The 22,652-nt window shown below is 32.2% G+C and overlaps 1 protein-coding gene across 1 annotated transcript; it reads right to left on the bottom strand.

Moving 5' to 3' along the window:
* Window positions 1-438: 438 nt before the first annotated feature.
* Window positions 439-21,226, bottom strand: LOC145323418 (pyridine nucleotide-disulfide oxidoreductase domain-containing protein 2-like). The gene is made up of 22 exons (XM_080165833.1): window positions 21,126-21,226; window positions 17,792-17,865; window positions 16,108-16,188; window positions 13,901-13,933; window positions 13,233-13,321; window positions 11,575-11,656; window positions 11,077-11,196; window positions 10,784-10,872; window positions 10,439-10,504; window positions 9,882-9,958; window positions 8,433-8,540; window positions 7,521-7,578; window positions 3,896-4,014; window positions 3,550-3,620; window positions 3,311-3,341; window positions 2,948-3,002; window positions 2,581-2,637; window positions 2,273-2,357; window positions 1,661-1,793; window positions 1,402-1,469; window positions 1,122-1,208; window positions 439-631 (listed from the first exon to the last, which is right to left on the bottom strand). The coding sequence occupies exons 1-22, from the start codon at window positions 21,182-21,184 to the stop codon at window positions 513-515; spliced, it is 1,761 nt and encodes a 586-aa protein (XP_080021959.1). The 5' UTR covers window positions 21,185-21,226; the 3' UTR covers window positions 439-512.
* Between the last annotated feature and the right edge of the window lie 1,426 nt (window positions 21,227-22,652).

Raw genomic sequence — 22,652 nt, 5'->3', positions numbered from 1 at the left:
AAGACTACCATAGTAGCAGGTTTGAACCTGCATATGGGAGTTCAAAATTATCAGCTTTTGTGTAGTAAAAGTTGTCACAAATAAAGGTATTAAATAAATGCTAAAAAATAGTTGTTATTATATATTTTACATGAAATTATGAATTACAATCATCAATCTTTCTATGAATGCATCCACTTGGCACCAAAAAGTTGAACAGCATGCTGAGCAGCAATTCTGCCAGGAGCTCTATAACTCCGCCTCCAGGACTCAGGTTTGAACCTACCCAAGAGGTAGGGATCTTTTGTGATTGTTATAAATTGTCATTTTCTGTGTTTCAAAACACAGCTATTCTGCTATGAGCACCGATGACTCCAGATCTAGGTCACAGGTTTTAATCTAACTAAGGAAGTTGAAAATTGTCAGTTTTTGTGTAGTAAAAGTTGTTGCTAATATAGGTATTAAATAAATGCTAAAAAATAGTTGTTATTATATATTTTACATGAAATTATGAATTACAATCATCAATCTTTCTATGAATGCATCCACTTAGCACCCAGAAGTTGAACAGCATGCTGAGCAGCAATCCTGCCAGGAGCTCCCATAACTCCGCCTCCAGGATGGGCTCCTGATCCACAAATCAACAGGTTCTAAGGATTGGTAACAATACTTTCATTAAAGATATCTGAATAACTGGTAAAATCCAATGGTTGAATCATAAAACTACGCTACCTTTTATTTTAGATTTTGAAATATATATTATAAGCCTCTGTGTGGAAAGCTTAAGTTATCATAACCCTTACTTAACCTAACCTAACTATAGAAATAAAAAGCTTACCCAAAGCTTATTGTGATTCACTGTTTTAATGCCCTAATAAAATGCATAGCAAGAAAAAAAATGAAAGATCTCATAATTAAGGCAAGATAAGTTGCAATAAATTATTGGAATGCTATACATTTTAGTTTTTAAAGAGATTTCTACCATATTTGTTTTGCTTATGTGTTTGAAGCAATGCGGTAAATGAGGATAAATTTTATTGGGAGGTACTTAATATCTGTGTCTAACTAGACATAATAGGTTTTTTTAAATATAGTTTTTATTCAATAATTTGATAATGATATTGGGCAAAGTATTGTTTCCTTGACAGGAGTAGTTGGTGCTACAGACATGGTTGTTGGTCTTGTCATGTACAGCTGATCCAGGGACATGGAACCATGGAATATATTACCTGAAATTATTAAATGGTCATGTCTTGTCAATTTATGTTTTTCCCACAGTTAAATAAAAATTTGCAAATAAAATGTTAATAAATGCTTGAAAAATAAATTTGTAGAACTATTATACAAAATGCTTTATTTAAATTGCATATAATGTAATTCATATAAGCACAAAAGTTTTCAATTAATAAAAGTAAAAATTACCTCCAGTTAATCCAAACACCCTTTCAAGTTCTGGGGGTGGCAACACTTCTTTTCCAACAATACTGTCCCTGAAAGCAGTTCTTTTTTTAGACTTTTTCATAATTATTAATGAGATTTTAAATTTAGGCAAGTCATTTAATTTTTTATAGTAACATAATTACCAAAAAATTGAGAGAATTTTGCATTTGTCTTTATATCTTATTCCTTTTCTTCTGTAGGATATTAACAGGTTCTATACTGTGATAAAACATTAACTTACTTGAATCCTGGGGCATACTTTTCAACAGCATCAAAGACAGTGTTAGCATAATCTTCCTTAGTTTGTTCATCCCATGTTCCATTCTTGAGAGTATAGGGAGCATACTGGGTAAACATCAAGCAGACATGGTGACCTTACAAATTATAAATAATAGTTTAATAGGAATAAAGAAAGTAAAAATTGTTAATTTTTTTCCACAGTAAGTGTTCAAGACAATTTATCATAGCACTCTGGGTCCATGGAATTCTTAGGAATTAAATCAATGGCTCTGACATTTCTGTTTAGTTCTCAATGTTTGCTTTCTTTTTTATGCCAAAAATGCAAGGATTGTATTAGAAAAGTCTTTACATGGCCCATCAAAAACTCTAAACATTATGGATGCTATCTGCAAGATTTTAAGTACTTGATATAGTTTGTTCGTTTTTAATCTCCATGTAAAGAAACATTCTCCACAAGAGTTAGGTTTCAAGCTGCAATACTCCTAAGAGGTGAGTAGATTCAAAATTCGATATTATTTTCTCATTGTCATTGCTTGAGCAGGAATTTGGCCAATTTTTATTACTTTTTAGAGGTTTAATCTCTGCCACTGTATTAGTATAAGTAAAGTTTTACCTGGAGGAGCTAGAGTATTGTCCAGAGAAGATGGAATTGTCATCTCAATCATAGGATTCTTAGAATAAGTTCCATTTACAGCATCCTAAAGCAGCAAAGTAATCATTTTTGTGTGATCAAAAATTTGGAGTTTTACAAATTTTGTCACCTTATTTTCTTTTTATTAACAAACAGGTAATCAAAATGTAGAGTTTTTGATGCAATACAATGCAAAATGACCCTTTATTCTTCAGTAATAAGTAATTATTTGTTTTAAAAAATTCCTCAGCTATTAGGGCTGTTAGAGATTGTTATATAAATCAATGAACCTGATAAGCTTCAGTAATCATTTCACTCTTCTCACAGTTCAGATGAATGGTACATCTACATTTTCATTAAAATAAATTTTTCCATCATCAATTAATAAAATATTACTTAACAATAAGATAAGCAGCTTCAGAGTTCAAGAGCACATTATTTGAATTGTTTTGTTTGGTAGATGTAGCATTTAAATATTTTTCTTGTTGAGGGTTGACAAACTCTCATATTAGCTTAAATTACCAAATATGACTAAATTGTGAATTAAGTGTTTTAGCTATTTTCAAAATTTTTAAGGAGCACACTTACATCCAACTACTTTTCTATATGAAACTGACATTATAAACTGTTTTTAAAAAGTGATTTAGAATGAATCCTGTGGTGGGGCATAGGTCCATCTCCAACATTAGGATCTGCTTCAAAGTTAGGCAACCTAAAACAGGAATTATGACTCTTAAGAGATCATGAAGCAACTTTCATTTTTCAATTTTTGTATCAGATTAAAATTAATTTTTTTGCAATCCCTTTATGCTATGCATATGTAAACAGGAAAGAAATACAGAACAAAATTAGATTTTTCAGAAAGTAAAGTAGATTGCAGTGGAAATTCGAAAAAAAACTTACTATATGAAACAGATAATATTACCAAACAGGCAAGGATTGTATAGCAGTGTAGCTTGGGTACTTAAAAATTTACAATAGTTTATAAATCAAAATATGTATCTATGTACTAGTACTTACTTGTTGATAGCAACGTTGATTTTACAAACTGATATAAATTAAATCCTTTAAACATAATCTTAGACATGGAAATGTTAAGTAAAATCATTTAAAGAGATTATGAATAATGCAAGGTTGATTTTTCGATTCACAGACTAGCAGAGTAGAAAAGAAATCTGAAACCAAATAAGAATTAGAGTAAGAGTAAGAAAGATACATCATAGATATAAAGAAAGTTTAAAGGATTTAATAAATTCCTGGAGAATTATAATCAATGTTAGCAAGATGAGTTCTGAATTCACTTGGCACATCAGCACTTTCTTTCATCAATCTTTATAAAAGAATCAGTTACAAACTTATTTAATTAAAATAGTATTTACTAAGGTTATAGTATTTACTCAAATGTCAAATTTCAATTTGTATTGAAAGTAAAGGCTTGAGTTATATGCTCAACTAGGAAATTTGAGGGAAAATGCAAGTTTGTTTGTCTATTTTAGGTCAATAGGAAATTAATTAAAAGCTTTCTTATTTTTTTATCAATATACTTTTACTTCAAAGATCTTTTGAATAAAAAGACATACATCTTTTTTATTTTTTTAGAAATACCTGTTAAAAGTAACTTCAGGCGTGGCATTTGATAGTACAAGCTTGGCTGTTAGCTGAGTACCATCAGCTAACTTTACCCCACTAGCTCCTCCTGTAGGGCTTGTAGTAATTGCTGATACCTACAAAGCATAAAAATAATAAATTTCTATTGTTTAATAATAATTTACTATAAGCCCAGTTTTAACATCTTCCAAATAATAACGAAACAACTAACAGGGAAAATTATTTCTATAGTTTAATTTGTTTTATAAATCCATTGCTTCTGACAGACAGACAGCTAAGAAATTTGTAAATATTTTTCGCTTATGGTAAATTGATAATTGAAATGGCAGGTGAACTATTTGATCAATAATTGCGGTGTGTGTATTGTTGGGAACTTGAAAGTTGAATTGATTAGGGTGTCTTTTAATCATACTCAAAAGATATCTTTGAAACTAGTTGATGTAGCATAAGCATCAAGGGTTTATGAATCAATTTCTAGCATAGTATATCTTGAATCAATAGTCCTAAAAAAAAAATTTAATATGTAATTTTAGTTTTAGATGTGGTAGTTGACCTTTTTCCCCTGCTACACTATAGCTAAAAACCTGCCTGAGACCAGCACAAAGCTTGGCTATCAAGCTCTATCAGCTCTGTTTTTAGCAAGGTCTTAATAGAAATACAAATACATGCACCCAGAAACTTTATTATTTGAAGATCAAGAAGCCACAAATAAAGAGGCTTAATAATTAATGTTGTGTTAAGACTAAACAAACTAGGCTTAACTATACTCTTATCAACATAATGTCCTTACTGATACATGTATATATATGATATTATGATTAATGTTATGTCTAGACTTTAGACTAACCAGGAATAGACATTCAGGTAGATTTAGTTGCAATCTGATCAATTTACTCTTTAGATAGTTTTGTAAATACAGCTTGCTGTTTTTTCTTCATAATCTTTAGAGAAGCTATTTTACAAAGCATCAATCTGTGTATCACTAAATGATATTTCTCTTAAAAGGAAAAAAAATGTTCCTTACATTATTGTTCCATTATTAGGAAAGATATGGATTAGAACTTTGCACATCTGTCATTTGTTTCATAATTATGAGCTACACTAGTTTTAATCCTTGTAGAGTCTATGCAAAAATTGTTCCCACTTAGTCATAGACGTCCAAGGGTGGTAATAAAGGATTGAAAAAGCATTGACATCCGCACACTGAGATACAGTACAAAAAGTACATAATAGGGAGATTTTGGAAAGGAAATAAGCCACCAGGTAACCTCACACAGCTACACACAAATCAGAGAGGGAGGGTTCATTCGGCTATTTATAATACTGCACTAGTCCCCAAAGTTTTATAATAACGTTCTCTTATTCATTGGCTCAACAACTTTGAAGACTTTTATTGAATTTTATTGGTTGGTTTATTGAGTTGAGTGTCCAAATGTTTTAATCACTAATTGTAATCTACAGAAGGGATAATGTTGTATATCATCATTGGGAATATATGTACATCAATTTATCGGCCATTGCCGTATCCCTTTAGATCCCTACACCCAAATACAGATTTCAACAGTTCAAAACTATCTTCTAAATTCAATTTCTAGGGTTATGCCAATAAATTTAATAGTATAGGTGTAAATTCCAGACATTTACCTGGCTCCCATCTTGAAGAACTTTTTGCAAGCAGACGAGAAAGAATTTCATTAAATCTTGCTTTCTTACTTTATTGTTATGCGATTGTTTTAATTAATAAAAACACAGAAGGTTGGGAGATGAGGAGATGTCGCTTTCTCCCATTTTTAATTTTAGTTTTAAAAGGAAAAAGTAAACAACTCCAAAACTTTCTGGGTGATTTATGTTGGGAGGGTGGCTGTACCCTTCACTAATATTATTATAAACCTTCCCAGGAACTATGAGAAGATACAATGTAAATGAGAACCATATTAGTTCAGCGGTTAGCAAGATTCTTCAGTAAGAACAGACACACAGACAGACAAAATCACAGGCATCCTGTTACTTTTATATTAGGATATATTGCTAAATAAAGTATTTTTTTAAAATTTGATTTAAATATGTGATAAAACAACGTTTAATACGTCATTTTTTTTCCTTTACTCAAAGATTCAACTTTTCAACTTAAAGCTTTTTGCAATCTTCAGAAAGATATATTCATTGCCTTTTACATAAGAATATGTATATTCCTAACATTTTGAAAGAGTTCTCCTGAAACCAGAAATGATAGCTAGATAAACAGATCACAATACCCTTTAATACAATCTAAAATATATCAAAAAGAAGAATGACAACATCCATAATTAGAAAAGCATAAGAAAATTATGGAATGAATAAGTGGACAAAGTGATTTTCAAATCAGATGTTCACATTTCATAACAAAAGATAAAGAGAACTAATATACAAAAATTTAAAAAAGATCACGAAACCTCTAAAAATATAATTTGAAGCATGACCTACGGACAAAACAATGTATGGATTAGATGCGCATACGTCATGGGAATCTTCACTAAAAAATTTATTCAATAGCATTTTCCCTGTAGCGTTGCGAAATGACTGACGGACGAACAGATGGACTGACAAATTTTAAAATGGAGTAGCTTCGCGACTAAAAAGAATCATTTTGTGTTTAAACTAGACCTATTTTAAGGGTTTTTATATAAAAATTTTAAATATCTTATTTCTTCTTTGGCATATCTATAATACAAAGTAGAATGATGTCTGTCCGTCCGTCTGTCCGTCCCTTAAGATCTCGGTAACCACTGAACCATTAACCTTCCTTAAAACATATAGATAAAAATTTCCCGGGACCTACAAGAAGCTTCATTATAAAGGAGAACCATATCAGTCTTATGGTTATTGATATATTATGTTATAGACAGACAAAAAGTCATCTGTATAATATACTTACCTCCTTGTTAGTAAAGATGTGGGCTCCTTCAGCCAGTGCAGATTTAGCTATGAGAAACTTCAATGTACAGAAGAACCATTAAGGTCCAGTGGTTTGTAAGTTATCTTAATATTCTTACCTCTTTGTTCATAAAGATGTGGGCTCCTTCAGCAAGTGCAGAGTTAGCTATGAGAAACTTCAATGTACAGAAGAACCATTAAGGTCCAGTGGTTTGTAATATATTTTAATATTCTTACCTCCTTGTTAGTAAATATGTGGGCTCCTTCAGCTAGTTCAGAGTTAGCTATGAGAAACTTCAATGTACAGAAAAACCATTATGGTCCAGTGGGTTGTAAGATATTTTAATATTCTTACCTCCTTGTTAGTAAAGATGTGGGCTCCTTCAGCAAGTGCAGAGTTAGCTATGAGAAACTTCAATGTACAGAAGAACCATTACGGTCCAATGGTTTGTAAGATATTTTAATATTCTTACCTCCTTGTTAGTAAAGATGTGGGCTCCTTCAGCAAGTGCAGAATTAGCTATGTGAAACTTCAATGTACCGAAGAACCATTGCGTTCCAGTGGTTTGTAATATATTTTAATATTCTTACCTCCTTGTTAGTAAAGATGTGGGCTCCTTCAGCAAGTGCAGAATTAACTATGAGAAACTTCAATGTACAAAAGAACCATTGCGGTCCAGTGGTTTGTAAGATATCCTAATATTCTTACCTCCTTGTTAGTAAAGATATGGGCTCCTTCAGCAAGGGCAGAGTTAGCTATGGCTCTACATTTCATACATTTTTTTTAATGATTTTATTTAATATTCCTAGAAAATTGTCTGTATGACTGAAAGCCTTTCAAATCTAAATAGAAGATATCAACTGATTTTGAAGCCATATTGGAATAGTTATTTCTCGCATCGTATTATAAACGGCTTTCCGCGGATATGGAATGTACAATTAAAAGATTAAAACCAGTTTTTTTAGCCGGTGCCTCCGGCACCTCGGGGCTAAAAAAACTAGTTTTAATCTTTTAATTGTACATTTTTATATTCGTAGAAAGCTGGATATAATACGATGCTAGACATAGTTTTTTCGTATGGATGAGAACCGGTTCCTATCCACCGGATTCGAATGAATACGAGAAATAATATTAAAGTTCTATAGCATAGGAAATATTTAAATTTTTTTAGATAATTAATGCACCTTTAACTCAGGAAAAGCGTTTGACAATCAATAAAAACAAAAAAAAATTCAAACGTTTAATAGTAGATTCAAATCATTGGTTGAACATTACTAGTTTAAAACCATTTAATTGAAAATCAATAAAAGTACCCAATGTTTTAAGCAAACAAATAAGAAAACTTTTTTATAAAATTTTGGGTACTTTTATTGAATTTTAATTTGTTGGTTTCAAACTTGCAGTGTTGCAATATAAAGTTCATTCCCTCCCTTCTTATCAAATACCCATGCCGCCCTTTGTTTATTCCAACTTCTAATTTTGTTTACAATAGTATTGTTCACACTTTTCAACCAATAATTTTAATCTAAAGAAGGGGTAATTTTTTTCTCATCATTGTGGATATACATTAATTTATCGTACATTGTCCTATAATTATTAAATATATAAAAAATGTTCCTAGAGACAGCACCCATGCCCCCCTCTGGATACCCCCAGGCACCACGGATTCCCTCCAGCTCACCCATGACGTGATGCAGCAGTACGTATCCAGATCCAGGAGTGTCAGGACTGAAACAATGGATTATTATTAATTGGATCTCACACCAGATTATCATGTACACTAATAAACTTAGTTTAGTCCCAGTATGATTTACAGTCTCCTTAGAAAACTTCCTTGGAAAATATCCTCCATTCTTGAGATTATGGAGCTTAATTAGGTTACCTGATCATAGCTCCAACAAAGGAATCAGTTGCCAGCATCACCTTCAAAGGCTTGAATTTAAACCATTATAGAAGGAGAGAGATCCTGTTACTTATTTACACGGATTACAGAGGTTAACTGGTATACCTGATCATAGCTCCTATACTGGAGTCAGTAGCTAGAGTCGATTTCAGAGGCTCTGACTTTAACCATTTATAAGGATTATGGAGGTTAACTAGAGTACCTAATCATAGCTCCTATACAGGAGTCAGTAGCCAGCGTGGCCTTCAGAGGCTCTGATTCAACCCATTTATATGGATTATGGAGCTGTTAACTAGTGTACCTGAATATAGCGCCGATTCATAAGTCAGTAGCCAGCATTGCCTTCAGGGGCTCTGACTCGAAACATTTATAAGGATTACCGAGGTTAACTGTGTACCTGATCATAGCTCCTATACAGGAATCGGTAGCTAGAGTTGCCTTCAGAGGCTCTGATTCAAACCATTTATAAGCATTAGAGAGGTTAACTAATTTACCTAAATATAGCGCCGATTCATGAGTCAGTAGCCAGCATTGCCTTTAGAGGCTCTGACTCAAAACATTTATAAGGATTAAGGAGGTTAACTAGTGTATCTGATCATAGCTCCTATACAGGAGTCAGTAGCTAAAGTCGCCTTAAGAGACTCTGATTCAACCCATTTATATGGATTACTGAGGTTAACTAGAGTACCTGATCATAGATCCGATACAGGAGTCAGTAGCCAGAGTCGCCTTCAGAGGCTCTGATTCAAACCATTTATAAGGATTACGGAGGTCAACTAGGGTACCTGATCATAGCTCACATACAGGAGTTGCAATTCATGAGGATTACAAAGATTAAAAAGTCCACCTGATCATAGCTCCTATGCACAAGTCACCTTCAGAGGCATCAATTCAAACTATTTACAGACAAACAGAGATTCTATTACTTATTCTGTATTCATAAGGAATACAGAGGTTAACTAACTAGTGTACCTGATCATGGCTCCTATACAGGAGTCAGTTGTCAGAGTCGCCTTCAGAGGTTCTGATTCAAACCATTTATAAGGATTACAGAGGTTAACTAGTGTACCTGATCATAGCTCCGATACAGGAGTCAGTAGCCAGAGTCGCCTTCAGAGGCTTGGATTGAAACCATTTATAATTATTACGGAAATTAACTATAGTACCTGATCATTGCTCCTATACAGGAATCGGTAGCCAGCGTTGCCTTCAGAGGCTCCGATTCAAACCATTTGTCTAAAATCTAAATAAATCACATGTTCAAAAAGATTTCATTGCAATATTTGTTTTCTAATGAATCAAATTATACTGTTGTTTTACTCTCAATGTAAAACTATTAGGTTTTTATGTTTTTTTATGAACCCATGATTTGATTTTTTATAAAAAAAATAATGCTAATTTCTAATTCTTTGAAGCTAACTATTTCTTAAACTTGACAAACCTAAAATGAAAAGGAATAAATGTTAAGAGGTTAAAAAAAGATATTTATGGCATCATATTATATACAGCTTTCTACAGATATGAAAATGAAATATATAAGGTTAAAACTAGTTGTCTGCCCCTAGGGGCCCAATGCCTACTCTAATAAAACTGGTATTAATCTTCATAAAGAAATTTGTTGGTATTACGATGCTATACATGATTTTTAGTTATGCAGAAAACCTGTTCTAATCCAGTGGATATGAATTGGTTTAGAAGCCATAATGAAATAAAAGATACATACCTTGGTGGTAGGAGCTGTCATGAGTTCATAAAAACTGTTTGCTACTGGTCCCACTATTTTACCAGCCTAAAAACAATATTTCTTTTATTAAAAAAGAATATTTATGCCATAAGATCTTACTTTTACTTTAATTTATTACTCTATATTTTCTATAACTCATCAAGTCCGTCCTAAGGTGTTTTTAATTGTACACCAAAATTTTTTAAAAATCTTTTAGTTGTAAAAGTCTCAAAAAAAATAATGAATGTGATTTATAGAGAGAAGCTATTTGGTCAGGAAAATCAACTGGACATCAACTCAGCTATATCCAACTCCATCCGATTATAAGAATTAATCTAACAATACCTTTACAAGATGCCAATTTTTCCTGAGTATTGCCATCTTTTGAAACAAGGAGGCTTCGGCTAGTTCATTCATGTTAATTGGGGCATGGTCTAAAAAAACACAAAATAAATAAACTTATAGTTATTTCTTACAGATTCCGAGGATATAAAATGTATAATTATAAGATTTAAACCAGGTTTTTTAGCCCCAAGATGCTCAAGTTTATGTTCATATTTGACATAAATTTCAGCATCCTTGGCGAATATATAATGACAGACAGATGGACAGATAGACAGACAGATGGACAGACCTACCTAGCAAAGGATCAACAGCTTCAACAAACTTCTCAAGTTCATGTTCATATTTGACATAACTCTCAGCATCCTTAGGAGAAAATTTAGAGATTTCTTCATGATTCTTCTTTCCACACATTCCTAAATTATTTGCATAATTAGAATTTCTGTACTGAGGTTTATTGTTCTTTTTCCTTAATCTATTATAAGAGTCAGATTTTCCTATTACAAGTACCACCTCAACTATTACATTATAAATGAATGCCAATAAAGTGAAGTAAATTTTAGTTGCTCATTACAATTACTCGTACAGTACAATGGACAGAAGGCCATGTAGAAATGTCGAGTAGCTTTGCTGGTAATCCTATACTACAAAGTAGTAAGGTATTTCCTGAGGCTTAAGATCACGGTTCAAATAAGTTGTGATTTTCTGAAAAGTTTCATATATGTCACGCGGTTCTAGGCTATTTTTTTACCTCCCATGTTTCAAACTAGCTATTAAAAAAAAGTAAAACTAACCAAGAGTCAGAGATCTAGGGCCACCCTCCTTTCTCAAATCTTTTCTAATGGGAGTGTAGGAACTTGGGTCTCTCAGGTACACCTAGGATTTTAATACAAAATAATTTTTAATTACTTAAAGAGTGCTTACTTCGATTGATATACCAAAAGTACAAAGATGTTAACATCCTATATTAGAACGCTTACTGACAAACTTAGTAAAACATGAAAAAATATAGAATTGTTTTTTTCGCATCATATTATAGACAGCTTTCCGTGGATATTAAAATAAAAAATTAGGACCTTCGGAGCTAACAAAAGTGGCATAAATATTATGATTTTTATTTTTATATCATTAGAAAACCAGCCTTAATACGAAACAATACATGATTTTTTAGTATGGCTGAGAAACGATTCTTATCCAGCAGATATTAATCGGTTTCGAAGTCATACTGGAAAATATAATACATTTTTAGGTAATATCCTCTTAGAAATTATTTTTTTCAATTTTGAAAATTTGAGTACCCCCCTTCCCCCCTCCCCGACAGAACTATGAACTCTGGCCGCAGGGCTCCGCTCCCTAGCCTGCCTAGCCGCAGCCCTCGGCCCCCTTGCCTGCCTAGCCGCAGTGCTCGGCCCCCTTGCCTGCCTAGCCGCAGCGCTCGGCCCCCTTGCCTGCCTAGCTGCAGCGCTCGGCCCCCTTGCCTGCCTAGCTGCAGCGCTCGGCTTCCTAGCCTATTACCTAACCTAATCCAAAATAGTTGTTCTATGTCGGGGGGAGGGGGGGGGGGGGTACTCAAATTTTCAAAATTGAAAAGAAAGGATAACGCCCATTTTTATTAAGGTTTTATAGACTTTTTGGGAAAGTTTTGATCAGTGATCAACAATTTGATGTAAAAATATTGGTTTTTTTTGTAGACTAATGGAAATAATTTAGTCTAAAAGAAATGAAGAGAAGGATAAGGAGAGCACACAAACGGACATGACATTACAAAGGACTTTATCGAATCTTCGAATCTTTGTGACTATAAATTTTCAACAAAACAAGGATGACAACATTCATATAAGCGAAGCTCTGAAACGGTAGGACAAACGAACATTAACACTTGTATAGTGTCAGAACTGAATAATCAGAATATAAATATATAAGAGTCGAAGCAGAATTGTAAGTAAATTTCTTGAAAAACTGCTTGATACAGGATAATGTTTATGGACATACTTACATTTTTAGAACTTGATTATAGAGTTGTTTCGCTTATAACATTATTCTTTGTTGTTCCAGGAATCAATATACTAAAAATCAGATCAATCGGATGATTAGATCACAAAAAAGTGTGTTGTTAAAAAAGTAGAAAAATCAACATGTTTAAAATGGACGTACGGACATTCTGGTAATGATTATAGAGTTGCTACGCTTTCTAAATCGTACCTAACTACTAACGGAATCACCATGCAAAGTTTGAAATCCATATGACAATTCTAACATGCCTAAATTAACGAAAAAAGCTTTCCATCTGTGACGGACGGACGTACGGACCGACCCTAATTTTAGAAAAACAACGCTCTTTCAATTTAAAACCTTTAATTATTTAAAAGCGCAATTGATTTGGGAAAAAGGTGTCTTTTTTTAACACTTCACCCTTACAGAACAACTGATAGACCATTAGGAATAAATTTACCTTCAACCCATGTTCTTTCAACTTTAGATCTTGAAAAATCTGGGGTCTAAGAAGACTTAGCACATAGGAGGCTCTCGAGAATTTGTAGCCTATAGTCAAATAGCATTTTTACATGGTTTATACTCAATTTTTCTTTACCTTTGTCACATATAACCTTTAAAATTACTTCATTAGTAGTACGTAGTAGTATTAGAATTTGTTAGGTTATTTTGTAGGGAGATTCCGGTAGATTATCCAACAATAAAGTTAATTTGAAAAAATCACGAAACCTATAAGTAATTTCAGATGTCCATTACATTTGCCCCCCAAATATTATTTTAGATTTATTTCGCTTGTTGGTTATCACTTATTTCTGGGTTTTCGGAAAAAACACTCTAATTTTCTTTAACACAAAGTACTCTTTTTCTCTCTCTATATCTCTTTTCTTTCTTTCTTATTTCTTTGTTTTTTTTATCTCTTTCAGGCTTAATATTACTTTACTTCGGCATCTGTTTTTAGCTTGATATTTTAAAAGACCATGCCTTTATTGTTTTTTTATTTTTTTTTTATTTTATGACTATGTTTATTTGATTATCTTTTTAAGGGTGGGGGAGGGGCTAATATCTGCAAACTTTTCTGTGGTTAAGCCTTAAGAAAAATTTAACCAACTATGTAAAAGTATATTTTGCCTGGCACAATCTCTTCTGTAACCGCGGCTCCACCTAAAAATATGTATATCCAAAATTAAAGTACAATTTAAAAAAAATTTATGTATTAAAGTATATAATTATTATGTAAAGTAAATTTGAACTGTTACATTACACCGTAATAAATATTAAAATTATGTCTTATGGGTGGTTTTAGGCTATTTTCCTGACCTACAGCACCCTTACCTAAAGACAAGGGGAGAACTTGTCATAAAAGTTTAATATCAGGGAATAGTTTTTTTAACAGTGTACTGTAGAGAAGTTGTCAAAATGTATTTCAATGAAAACCAAATGAAACAATTTCCCATTGAATGTCTAAAAAAGAAAAAAATTCTTATTTCCTAATTTTTATCCACAAAAAAACACTCAACTTAATGAACCAACCAATGAAATTCAATGAAAGTCCCCAAAGTTGTTAAGCAAACAAATATGAAAAGGTTATTATAAAACTTTGGGAGCCAGAGTAATAAACAGCCCAATGTCCCTTCCCTCCCAGATTTAAGATTCTAAAATATCTAAATGTGATGGAATGGTCCTATTGAAATGAAACAGATATTGTTAAAAGTTTGATTGACAGCTTGTGAGTGGTATTCCATTATACAATATTTATTATTTATACCAAAACTTACTAACATCAAGAGAGAGAGGGTTTATTTCATCTCAAGAAACATTGGAGTAAATCAATAGAGGGGGAAGGGGATAAATGACTGTATATCCCCACCCCGTGGACCCTGTGCCGACTTTCAATTGGGCCTTTGAATTTCAGCCAATAACGTGGTAAATATTAACAAAGCCTAAACGCTACAAAAGGGCAGAAAGCAGTTTGCCAGCAGACTTAAAAGGTCCCTCAAAAAGGGGCCATCTATACTTATTAAATTTGTTCAAAAAACAAATTTGTTCAATAAAAAATAATCATTATTGAAACTAAATGTGTTGTTTTACTGTATGTTAATGTCGATGTTCAGAAATTTTAAGGACAATAAATTGATACAAAATCATTTTTATAGATTAAATAATTGGTTTAAAAGTTTAAACACTGGAGTACCCATTTTGTGTCAACGAATAAGATAACTTGGTTATACACTTTGGGGTAACAACCATTGTAATTTACAGTCCAATGTCCCCTCCCTCCCGACAATAAATTTATAGTATAGATGTATAAAGAGCTTACTATTTGATTTCCAATTGCAAAGACCTAGAGCGTTGCAGACGAAAAATAATTTCATTAAACTTTGCTTTCTAATTTCAGCTGTTTAATGCTTTCTTCTGCTTTTTGAAAAAGAAAGGGACAATTAATGTGTAAAATTGCCATTTCTGTCTAAACTTAAGTGAAGTATTTAAAACTGCCATTATCAATTTTTCACAACTAGGCTCCTGACTATACAATTATATTCATAATCATCTTTTCCGATTTACAATACTGCATTTTTAAACCTAGTTATTTGTGATTAATAAGACATTTTTCCTAATGATGTGAATACTTTGTTGCAAATCAAAATTATCAAGTTTTTAGTGACATCTAGCGACAAATGTAGAACTAATATATTGCAGATGTTCCCAAATTTATTTTTTGCCTGTATTTACGTTGTTTTCAATTATTTTTCCATAAAGGGTTGAGCTCTCTCTCAGGTGGTGGCAAATTAACTATGTCCTTATTTTAAGTAATTGGGTTATTGTCAGTTTTTTGAGATCAGTAGATATTTTTCAAAATATTTTTCAACAATTGAACAGTATTTAGACAATGCAAAACGAATTTAATTAGGATGAATGCAAATATCATTGCAGCTCATACATAGACGTCCAAGAAAAGGGGTAAAGGGGTGTTCACCCCTTTAGACTTTGAAATCTCTTATTTTACATCCCACAAGTTTTTTAAAATTCGTTAGATTACTCCCCTTAAACGTATGGAACCTCTCATTCAAAGTAAAAACCTTGGGCGTCCTTGTGTTCACATTAGTTTCAAATCTGCTTTTTGTTCTTTTGCCAGCACCCGGTTGTATTTACATTTTTGAAAGATTCAGCTGATTTGAAAGACCCAACCCACAGACGGTACAAGGCCTTTGAGAAAGGAACAGGGTTACAAATACTATTTATCACTCTATATATATTACTTTAATCTCCCGACAATAATAGATTGTTTTATTTTATTGCAAATAGCAAATCCTATTATTGATAATTTTAAGACTTACCTATAACATGTCTTCTTTCCAGGACAGCTGTACTTAGTCCTGCTTTGCTTAAGTATGCACTAGCTACCAGACCATTATGTCCTAGACAAACAAGAATAATAACATGGACCATGACATAACCATAACAGGAGTACTTAGTCTAGTAATACTCAGATATGCACTAGCTGCCAGACCATTATGTCCTAGACAAACAAGAATATTAACATGACCCATGACTTAACCATGACAGCAGTACTTAGTCTAGTATTACTAAGGTATACACTAGCTACCAGACTATTATGCCCTAGACAAACAAGAATAACAACATAACCATGACAGAAGTACTTAGTCTAGTATTACTCAGATATACACTGGCTACCAGACCATTATGTTCTAGACAAATAAGAATAATAACATGACCCATGACATAACCATGACAGCAGTACTTAGTCTAGTATTACTCTGGTATGCACTAACTACCAGACCATTACGTCCTAGACAAACAAGAATAATAACATGACCATGACATAACCATGACATAAGTGCTTATTCTAGTATCATTTAGGTATACACTAGTTACCAGAACAGTATGTCCTAGACAAACAAGAATAATATTATGACCCATTACATAACCATGACAGGAGTACTTAGTCTAGTATTACTCTGGTATGCACTAGCTACCAGACCATTATGTCCTAGACAAAAAAAAGATTAATAACATGACCCATGACATAACCATGACAGGAGTACTTAGTCTAGTATTACTCTGGTATGCACTAACTACCAGGCCATTACGTCCTAGACAAACAAGAATAATAACATGACCATGACATAACCATGACATAAGTGCTTAGTCTAGTAATATTTAGGTATACACTAGTTACCAGAACATTATGTCCTAGATAAACAAGAATAATAACATGACCCATGACATAACTATGACAGGAGTACTTAGTAAAATTTCTAATAAAACAAGGATGACAAAACACAATACATAAATAGCAAAGCTCTTAAATAAAAAATAATTTATAAATAAAATATAAAATCTTCTTCATTTTGGCTAATGGCGATCAAATTGAGTTATAACATCATATACAGGGTGCGCCACATATCTAGGGACTTTTTTAAAACGGCCATAGCGTCAAAACTACTTGACCAATCAGGACGTTTGACCCCACTATAAAATGTAAATTTGGATACAGAATTTATTTTAAGTGAACTTGAAAAGCCTAAGATTCGAGTGTTTTCAAACTGTTGGACAAACCTTATTTATAGAGTAGCTGCCCAACCAATATCGCATCGTATTATAGACAGCTTTCACGGATAATAAAATGAAAATATTAAAAGATTAAAACCAGTTTTATTAGACCGAGGTGCTCAATTTCTGAAAACTGGCATTTATCTTATGATTTTTATTTTGATATTCGTGGAAAATTGTCTATGCTATACATGCTTATTTAGAATTGCTGAGAACTGGTTTTAATCCAGCGGATATTAATTGGGTTGGAAGCCATACTGGAATTGTTATTTCTCGCATCGTATTATAGAAAGACTTCCACGGACATCAAAATGAAATATTATAAGATTAAAACCAATTTTGTTATACCCGAGGCTAATACGATGCTATACATAATTTTCAGAATGGCTGAGAACTGGTTCTAATCCAGCGGAAATTAATTGTTTTGGAAGCCATACTGATACTTACCTCCGCCAACAATGATGACATCGTAATCAGATTTGGGATCTCCGTTAGTTAAACACCGAACTTGAGATTTCAATCTTAAACAACAAGGACAATTATATCGTTAAGTAGAGTAGTCGTATTATAACAAGGATGACAACATCCACAAGTAGCGAAGCTCAAATTTATTGATAGACATCAGGAAAAAATAATCTTTTGAGTATGTTAAAAGGACATAAATGAAATAAAACACAAAACCTTTTAAAAATGTATAATATCTTTTGAAGCATTAAGCACAGTGGGATCTTTTGAAAAAATTCGGGACATCCAAAAAATTTAAAATCGACTTTTATCTATCCTAGGAATTAATAATGGCTGTAAGTAGACAGCTAGAAAAGAAATTTTTTAAAAATATTCATTTTTGGCGAATTTATGCCATTTTTAAAAAAGGTAGTGAAAAATTTCTTTTCAGTTTTGATGATTTTCCAGATTTTTTTACACAATTTTTTCAAAGCATCAAAAAATACATTTATGTTCATCTTATGAAAATAATTTTTGATTGAGGTACTTTTCAGATACCTGTACCAATGTCTAATTAAAGAAAAATTTTAAAAAAATATTTTTTTGGTGGTGTAAATTGACATTTTGTGAGAAAATTTCACCAAAAATATTAAGATTTTTAACCCCAAAAAATCAGTTTTCTCCATTTTACACAAAAACGGACAGGAGGCCCCAGGTTTTGCAATAATAATATCAATATAAAACATGTATTGTGTATTAAACAGTTTTCACAACCTGGGGCCTCTTGTCCGTTTTTGAGTAATTGAGCATTTTACATTGCATGGTTTGAACAATTTCGTTCTTGTTAATTTCAAATTTTCCCCCGATAGAGGGGGAAGGAGTCATTTTAGAGCCCAAAGTCATCTCTGCAATGTTTTCTAACTTTTTGAGGCGGAACTTTCTTTACTTATGCATTATTTGCCTCCGGCCAACCGTTTCGCCGTTATTTGCCGCCGTAGGTGTGATTTTTAACTATTTTTGCCGTTCTCGCGGTTTTAATGGACATTTAAGGGAACAAGGAGTCCTTAAAAAAAGATGACTTATAAATACTTTTATTTTAGCAATTAAATTTGCTAAATTTCATGTGTTCTGAAAAAAATTGTATTTCTAACTGGTTTTGGTTCAGCAGAAATTCAAATTCGGGGATTAATTATAATATTGCAAAAACATTATATATGCGTCTGAGAGAGAGAGAGAAAGATATGTTTGAGAGAGAATATAATATAGGCAATTATGTTTATATTCTTATACAAACTTTAAATGAAGATAGCTAGACTTAGAATAAAGGTATTAACACAAAATCAAAAGTGTTTTGAAAATTATGTTATTGTTGTTTATATCTGTAAAAAAAAACATTAGAAAACATGCCTTATTAGTGTCCTATTTTACTTAAACTGGACCTACCTAAAAATGCCGGGACTCGAACTGGTTGCACCTGACGCTATATTCATGTTCACAAACATTGTTTGCATTGAAGAAATATTTACATAGACGTTTATTTTGTTAAAATATTCCTATCCTAACTAAAGTTATGAAGGTTTATAGATTTTTGAAAAATAGGGTAGCTTCGCTCCTCCAAAACCGCCAGACGTACTTACCAAATGCACATTAGAAGTTAACAGGAGCAAAATTTATGTTATTTTTGAGTTAAAGCAAAAGAAATTACATCATTTCGTCAAATACAAGCTTTTTTATTGATGTTTACTTTTGTCTACCCTCAATGTCCCGTTTTTTGGCAAAAGATCTCACTGTGTTAAGCTAAGAAGAAAAACGTGAAATCTAGGAATCGATCTAGCACCCCAACCAATGGCAAGTCTTTAATAAAGTTGGTGAAAATATGTATAATGTTGACTTAATTAATCACTAAAAATTCCAGCTGTTTATCTTGACCAGGAGTCGAAAAAAATCATGAAAACTTGAAAAACTAGGAATCGATCTAGCACCCCAACCAATTATCAAATCTTAAAAAAAGCTTTATAAAAATGTGTAGAAAGTTGACTTAATTTATCTCTAAAAATTCCAGCCGTTTATCTTGAACAGGAGTTGAGATAATTATGAAAACTTGAAAAACTAGGAATCTATCTAGTACCCCAATCAATATACAAATCTTAATGAAACTTAGTAAAATTATGTAGGATGAAAATTTACTTAATCCCTGAAAATTTCAGTTGTCTGTCTTGAAAAGGAGTCGAGAAAATTCTAAAAGCAAAAAAATCTAGGAATCGATCTAGCACCCCAATTAACATACAGATGGACAAAACAATGTATAGATTAGATGCGCATATGTCATCACTAAAAATTTCAGCTGTCTATCTTTAATAGGAGCCGAAAAAATCACGTTTCCCCCACTTTGTCTCAGACAGACGGACGGACGGACATTTCGAATTATAGAGTAGCTTCGCTACTAATAAATATCATTTATAATCTTTGTTATATACCCTCAAAGTGCCGATTGAGCATAAAAAAAAACATTAATCCCCTCCTAGTATAAAAAGTTTATTACTCCAGGCTTCCCCTTAACCTTGCCCTTACTTTCAATTTATTCTCTTTAAAGAACAATGGTAGTGTTCATTGGTCATCAGACAAATTGAGGGAAAACTGTTATTTTAACAAGAATACTCTTTTCTATAAGTAGTATAGCCATAATGAAGTCAGGGAACTTAATGGTAAGACAATGGACGAAAAAATTACATACACCCCCCAAGGATGATTAAGAAAATAACCCCTTCTGTAGATTAAAATCATTGTTTTAAAAATTGCAAATTCTGTAGATTAAAATCATTGTTTTAAAAATTGCAAATTCTGTAGATTAAAATCATTGTTTTAAAAATTGCAAATTCTGTAGATTAAAATCATTGTTTTAAAAATTGCAAATTCTGTAGATTAAAATCATTGTTTTAAAAATTGCAAATTTCAACCATCCAAACAATCGAAATTTAATAAATATACCTAAAGTATTTAAGCCAACAAATTAAAGACAATATTTATAAAAACTTGGTCACCAGTGTATTTTACTGTCCAATGCCTCCCCCCCCCCCCCCTCCCTGTAATGATTTTATTATCTTTTATGAGTATATCTTTATCTTTAACCACCGATTTCAATCAATTACAAGGATAACCAAGTCCACAATAGACGAAGCTAAAAAACAATGACATATTTATAACATTTTTGTATTTAAAACTCATTAAACATCAAACTTGTAAACTAAATAGGATGTTAGGGTAAAATATACAAATAAAACACTACATTTTGTATTAATAATGATTATTTTATTGAAATATACTAGAAATTATTTACCTTGGTTTTACTAATTGTTTTCCAAGAATTCCCTTTCCTTTAAACATTAGTTTAGTCATTTTAAATAAATTATCTATTTAAAAAAAAGATAGATGTATGGTGCTTTGCCACAAAGCGCCTAATGAACACCGACCCCCCCCCCCCCTTCCACTTATTCTTGAAAGAATATAAATAATGGAGCGAAAGGGTTTATTTTTTTAATATAGGTAATCCATGCAGGAGGCCCTAACTCTACGGGATCTAATCATGTGGGGCTCCCTGTATCCAATAAAACATAACCTAGGGTTGGGTTTTATGTTTTCGACTAAGAGAAATCGCCCATAGAAGAATATGATTCTTCCGAAAATTTTTCTTACTATTATTTTCAAAACTAAAGTTTAAAGTGGGATTGGAGTCGAACCCTCCCCTCCCCCTCGCTTTAAGTGCCTCTTAATGGCCTCTAGGGACGTAGCCACTAGTTAAAAAAGATTGTTCTTCCATCTATACAAGCTATACTAACTACACCATCAGATTATTTTAATATGTGGAAGATTTTTTATCTTTCATTGTCTTATCCAAAAACATAAAAATAATCACTTGGTTTTAATGGTAAAGTTAAATCCAAACTAAAAGTTGTATTATTAAGAAGTGTAATGATTATGGGCTAGATAAGATTTGGATACGAAATATACAGTCCAATATCAATCACTTGGTATTAATGGTAAAGTTAAATCCAAACTAAAAGTTGTATTATTAAGAAGTGTGTAATCATTATGGTCTAAATAAGGTTGGGATACGAAATATACATACATCACAATTTTTATCGCCAATTTCAAAAGGTATCATAATAGCGTCATATTATTTTAAAAATTGTTGATAAGTTTTTTTCGTGTTGGATTTAGCGTCAACGTAAAATCAGTCAGTTGAAAAATGCTCCAAATTACTAAAATATTTGATGACTATTATTATAATTATGGTTTTATTAACTTGAATTCTAATTGTTTTAAAAAGAATTATAAAAATATGTGTACGGAAATTTGAGAGATTCTAAGTCTTATAAAAACTAACATACACCAAACCTTTATAAGCATTGTAGTGGCTGCGCTCCTAGTCTATGGGCTGTATATTAGAAGGAAGAAGGAGGAGACCTATTTGAAGATTCTCTAAAATGGAGACCTCAATCGGTTCAGTGGTTGTGTGAAAAGCCGAATTTAAATTTTTTTAGGGGTGTGATTTTTTCAGGGAAGATTTCTGTTGGGAGATTTGAGGTACCCTCTCCTAAGATAGTTATTGACACCCCTGGACCTATAAGTAGCAAAAGAAGAACCGTATCAAACAGTGGTTGGCGAGATCTTAATCTACAGACAGACACACAGACATAGAGAGAGACATCCTGTTACTTTTATATAAGGATAAATTTTGTGGTTATTTTGTAACAACACTGGTTATAAACTCTATAATATTCAGGTTAAAATCTTGAGATCTTAAGCTACAGAGACACACAAAGACATAGAGACATCCTGTTACTTTTATATAAGGATAAATTTT

Source organism: Acartia tonsa, chromosome 6 (genome assembly GCF_053477335.1).
Source record: "Acartia tonsa isolate MP-2025a chromosome 6, ASM5347733v1, whole genome shotgun sequence".
Taxonomy (NCBI): domain Eukaryota; kingdom Metazoa; phylum Arthropoda; class Copepoda; order Calanoida; family Acartiidae; genus Acartia; species Acartia tonsa.
This window is presented reverse-complemented; position numbering and strand designations above follow the sequence as displayed.

What these genes read in the sequence shown, in the direction of transcription:
- LOC145323418 (XM_080165833.1), bottom strand. Translation starts at nt 21,184, where the DNA reads ATGACTAAACTAATGTTTAAAGGAAAGGGAATTCTTGGAAAACAATTA. An exon ending in AAACAATTAGTAAAACCAAG is followed by an intron (nt 17,866 to 21,125) that starts GTAAATAATTTC and finishes TTGTTGTTTAAG; the next exon opens with ATTGAAATCTCAAGTTCGGT. An exon ending in ATCAACGTTGCTATCAACAA is followed by an intron (nt 3,003 to 3,310) that starts GTAAGTACTAGT and finishes TTCCTGTTTTAG; the next exon opens with GTTGCCTAACTTTGAAGCAG.